We start from the raw sequence: 5,999 nt of genomic DNA on the forward strand, positions 1-5,999 counted from the left end.
TAAAGTGATTCTGCCAGCTAAGGACAACTGCCTCGCATCCCACTTTTGCAACCTATATTTAACTTTTTCCTCCACAAACCTCAAGGCAGTGATAGTAACCCTTTCGTGGAAGAGAAGAACTCCCAAGAATGTTTCTAGGTTATGGACTTTATGAAAACCAAACAAATCACAAAGATGCTTTGTCAACTCTTTATTCATCCCTTTAGAAAAGAAAATATTTGTCTTATGAGCATTTACCCAATGTCTAGAATAACTACATAATTCGTCTAACATCTCCTTAATTAAATGAGCCTGGCTTAAATCATCTTTCTCAAATATAACAATAGCGTCAGCGAAAAACAAATGAGAAAGCGTCGACCCTAACCTTGATAGACGAATGGGAGACCACTGACCTGAATTAATGGATGAACAAATGCACTGTCCCAACCAATCCATGCAAAGTACAAACAGGTAAGGTGACGAAGGACACCATTGCCTGAAACCCCTAATTGGACTAAATTTCTAAGTGGGCACACCATTCCACAGGATCTGTATAGTTGAGCTCATGATGGCCGACATAATAACTTTTCGAAGGAAATCTAGAATGCTTGCCACCTGAATGGAAACATCTATAAATTCCCATCCCACCTTGTCATAGGTCTTCTCCAAAATCAATCTTGACGGTCATCCATCTTTTTTGTTTACTTCTCATGGAGTGGATAACTTCTTGGGCCACTATGATATTGTCTATGATATTCCTACCAACAATAAAACTTGTTTATTCTAGACCAATGATCTTAGAAAAAAACCACCTTCAATCTGTTTGCAGTGATCTTCATTATCAGCTTGTAAAGAATTGAACACAAGCTTATTGGGCGAAACTGTATAAAATTTTTAAGATTCTTAACCTTTGGAATAAGTACAAAAAAGATGTTATTAAGTTCCCTATTTATAGGTTTACCATTAAAAATTTTCTTAGTCAATAAAAATTCAATTGAACTAGTAAGGATTATATTTTATTATTTATTATAATTAAATTAAATTAAATTTAAAGCTTGACTTTTTAGTTATATATTAAAGACGATATTAATAAACCATCCCCCAAATGAGATTCTGAACTTTGTCTATCAAGATAATGGAGGAATGGCTTTTCCTAGATTTATCATTATGTAATGTTGTTTTACTCCTTTGCCCCCCACCCAAAAACCACACGATATTATTAAGTTAAATGTAATTTTTTTAATAGGGTTAGAAATTAATTGAGTATCAATAGGAAGAATTTATTTTTTTATTAAATATTTATTATTTTAATGAAATTTTTGTCTTTTATATAATTTTTAAATGAAAAAATCAAAATTACTATACTCAAAAATTAAATATATGTTGGATGGATTTATAAATAAGTTCTTTAGCATTACACTAATAATAATTATTAAATAAATTTTTAAAAAATATTTTCTTCTATAAAATGTTTTCTTTCGCCCACATTGTGTATCCATACTATTTTTTAAACCTTTAATTGGGTTGGTATCACGAGTCAATCGAGCACTAACTTGGTTAGAGAAATTATAAAAATTTCCTTCCATATTTAAAATAAGCCATATTACTCGAGAGTATTTTAGTCTTCCTTTTTTTTTAATAGAAAACCAATAAAAAATTTAGTTTTGAACCCATTCAATTTGGGTTGATAAAATATTAATTTTACCATTAAACCAAAATTTTAATTAAATATAATTTATACATTTAAATTTCATTATATATATTTTATTACCCCGATCAATTTTATATGAATATTATTATTTAAACTCCTGATTGAGTTAGTACCACAAGTCAATCGAACACTAACTAGATTAGGAAAGTTATAAAAATGCCTTTCCATATTGAACCCCATTTGATGGTCTAATGGTCAAAGATATTCATTGCCCCAGATGTGGCTTGGGGATCAAGTCGCGTTAATTGCGTTTGTTGTTTGAGTTTTACCTTGTTATTGTAATTCACCAAAAAATAATTAAAGTTTTAATATTGAATTTTTACCAACATGACAACTTATTGACATATTGCATGTGTTATTATTAGTTTCAAACAATACATTTTATTATTTGTTGTATGTTATTTTAAATGTATACTTATATTCTAAATATGTGGTCCACGCATATACATGTGATAGAAGTTCTAGTCTAAACTATTATTTAAGCACTAATTTACTGAGTTAATGTCACCATTAACCAGATCATTAACTCAATTATAAATTACAAAAATTTATCTTCTTTTAAATTATAATTAAGATTATCATAATGTCACTTTTATCTTTCCATACTTTTATATATCTTTAAATAAAAGAATTAAAAATTATAAAGCTAAAGATCAAACACCTATTTAATAGTATTAAGAGACAAATTTATTACGGGTCCACCTATACATATTTAACATAAAATATTTTATTTTAAACGCATCATAGATGCGATCCTATCTAGTAATTTTAATTTTCTTTGTTCAATGTTTAAACATAAATATATATATATATATATATAGAAATCATCATTCATCAAACTCATCTAAACATTTCGATCCAATTTTTCAACATTTTGCATGATACGTTGTCATTGAGTGATTTCCTTAATATTTCCACAAACTTTTATATCAAATATGGATAATTCCATCAAAGATCTCTCAATTATTGCTTAAATTTTATATTGATTCTCAACATTCTAATTTAACTCTTAAAATATTAATATTATGTTATAAATGTCATTTTGGATTCCATGCGAAGCATTTTAAAATTAAATAGTAAATATGCGTATATTTATTATATAAACGATTTAGATTTGATGTGTTAAAAAATAATATTATTAAAAATTATGTCAGATCCAAATAGTTCATTTAGCATATACATGTATATTTATAATTTAACCTGTACATTTTAAATATTCTTCCTGTAAGATTTGAGCTAGCATTTAACGATCTAGCTAATGGTGAGCTAGAGTTGAGCAAGTGATTATTTGGTCAATTCTGACAATTTTTCCAACTTAAACAACTATCATATACAAAAATCAAACTGACTTATATAGTATAAAGAATAAACCAACACTATATCGACTTAAACATTTGTTAATTAAGTTAATCAACCGATTTATGTAAAATATATTCTAAAATAATGAAAATATAAACATATTTAACATACATAAATCAAATTATATATATTATAGAATATAAATATTTTTAAAATAATTTAAAATATTAAAGATTAAGCTGGTTGGATTCATCGATTTGATTATGAAATTCAATAACTGATAACAGAAGACGTAATCAAATAAACCAATATTACAATACATTCGATTTCCACATTAACCGAATTGGTTGGTTAAGTTAATTTTAATTTCAATTAAGTTGGTTTTAATATATTTATACTCTCTCTAGGTGAGATTGATTGAATGACTTGATTAATATGGTATTAATATTTTGAGTACTCATTTAAAATAGTTTGGTTTAGGGGTGAATTTAAAGCCTATGGTTGTTTGGTGAAATTAACCTAGGGGATAATTCGGTAATTTGAAGAAGGAAGAAAACTTGGTGGCGACCGAGCAAGAGAACAAAACCGTGTTGACTGAGCTCGATTGAAACGAGGACTTTCCCTGTGGAATAATTTGGCATTGGCCAAGCATTTTGGCCTCGGCGTGGACGTAAGGATTGGCCTAGTCTTTGCCGTCTTTTCAAAGACAAACAAAAACTTCCATATTTCACTTTCCATGTCTCTCTCCACTCTCCTTCCATTTCAATTCAAATAACCAAACAATCTTTTCATTTACAAACACCCAACTCATCTCTTCCATCTCCATTCCCTAAACTTTTTCTCTGCAACTCAAGGTTCACCATGGACAGAGAGCAAGAAGAGATGCAATTCCTTGGCTTCTTCGGCATTTACAAAGAATCCTACAAAGTCATCATTGCATGCAGAAAAATCTTCAGCAAAATCACACTGTCTCTAATCCTTCCCCTCTCTTTCATCTACCTCGTTCACATGGAAGTTTCCAGTCTTCTCTTCAGAAAAATCATACACACCAAGGTGGAACTCGATGAAGCTCAATCACCCGCCAAAGCCCAGAAACTCCACGACCTTATCTCCAACGAAATGGCTTACTTTTGGCTTTTCAAAGCTGCTTATTTCACCCTCTTTTTAATCTTCTCCCTTCTCTCAACTTCTGCCGTTGTTTACACCATCGCCTGCATATACACAGCTCGAGAACTCACCTTCGGCAAAGTCATGAGCGTCGTTCCCAAGGTCTGGAAAAGGCTCATGGTCACTTTCCTCTGTACTTTCCTCACCATGTTTGTCTATCATGTTATGGCCATTTTCATCATGGTTAGTAGCGTGATTTTATTACTAGGCAGCGATGCGGTCGATGCGGTGTTGGCTGTTTTACTGGTTTTGTACTTCGTGGGGTTCCTTTATATGACCATAATCTGGCACTTGGCTAGCGTTATCTCTGTTTTAGAAGAGTGTTATGGGTTCCAAGCCATGTTGAAGGGCAAGAATCTGATCAAAGGAAAGTTATGGGTAGCCATAATCATCTTTTTGAAACTGATTATCAGCTTGGTCATCATCCAGGCAGCGTTTCAGAGTCTGGTTGTTCATGGAAGCAGCTTGGGGATAGCTATGAGGGTTGTGTATGCAATTATTTGCTTTTTGTTGCTTTCGAAGTTGATCCTGTTTGTATTAGTTATTCAGACGGTGATTTACTTTGTGTGCAAATCATACCACCATGAAAACATAGACAAATCAGCCTTGTCGGATCACTTGGAAGTGTATTTGGGAGAGTATGTGCCATTGAAAGCCAAGGATGTTCAGCTTGAGCAATTTCAAGTGTAGGCTGACTCGATGATTCCAAGTCAATCAATAATAAAAGTAATTGAATGGGTCATGTTATAGTTTTTCATTGTAGGCCTTAAGATACATGTAATTGTTGGCATTTGAAAGCGCTTTGTAATTTCATCATCAATGGTCTTTTTTTCTTTTTCCAAATGAATGGTTTTCTACACTTAAAAATAAATATGTTAATCAATTTCAAACCAAAAATATTTTTTCTCCTTATTTCATGGACATTAAATGATTTTTGTTCAAACCTATGTTAGCCACTTTATCTTCTGTCTTGCTCCTTGCTTTCTTTTTTTATTTGACTTCTTTTTCGTTATCATTTTTTATTCTACTTTATTTCAAAATTATAAAAATATTTAGAAATAAAAATTATAAAATTTATAAATAATTAATTTTTAATGCAAAATAATTTTAAACCATTTTAATATTCCCAAAATTATGAAATATGTTCAAATTAGAAAACCAAAAATAATTTTTGATAATTTAGAAAATAAATAAAATTTTAAAAAATTATTTTTTCAAAATTTTCAAAAATTATAAAAAAATTCTAAAAAAATATGATGAAAAAAAATTATAGTTATAAAAATCAAAAAAATACGTGATTTTTGAATTTTTTTATGAATTATATATTATTTAATAAAAATAAATAAAAGTTCGAGGGTCAATACCAAATAAACAAGTGTAAGATACAAAATGACACATGAAGTAAAAGTCGAAAGTTAAATTTATCATTATATATATTTTTTTGGTTGAAGTTAATGGGTCGGATTTAGATGTACAAGATTTAGTCGTGAGTTTTTAAAGTCATATTGTTGAATCATGATTAAGCATGTTAGCATTGAGTTGCTTATTAATTGTATGTTGAGTTCCAACTAAAGATACAACTAAAAGAGTAAATAACAGAGATTGACACAACAATTTGTTACACAAGTTGACATATTTTCCTATTGTTGAAACTACTTTTTGAAATTTGAAAAATGGGGATCGACTTTTAAAAATAAAAATGGGGAGTCGCCATCGATCTTTTGTTAAGGTGTGGCCGGTTCACCGTTAAAAATGATTTTTTTGGTTTGCGAATTTTGAGAAAACAGGTTCGGGAGTCAGTTACGCACGAGGAAGGCTTAGCACCCTCGTAACGCCCAAAATT

At 30.0% G+C, this 5,999-nt stretch overlaps 1 protein-coding gene across 1 annotated transcript; it reads left to right on the forward strand.

The window, feature by feature from the left end:
* The first annotated feature begins 3,467 nt into the window (after window positions 1-3,467).
* Window positions 3,468-4,999, forward strand: LOC107910411 (uncharacterized). The gene has a single exon (XM_016838239.2). The coding sequence runs from the start codon at window positions 3,851-3,853 to the stop codon at window positions 4,844-4,846; it is 996 nt and encodes a 331-aa protein (XP_016693728.1). The 5' UTR covers window positions 3,468-3,850; the 3' UTR covers window positions 4,847-4,999.
* The last annotated feature ends 1,000 nt before the right edge of the window (window positions 5,000-5,999 follow it).

This window comes from Gossypium hirsutum, chromosome D02, assembly GCF_007990345.1.
Source record: "Gossypium hirsutum isolate 1008001.06 chromosome D02, Gossypium_hirsutum_v2.1, whole genome shotgun sequence".
NCBI lineage: Eukaryota > Viridiplantae > Streptophyta > Magnoliopsida > Malvales > Malvaceae > Gossypium > Gossypium hirsutum.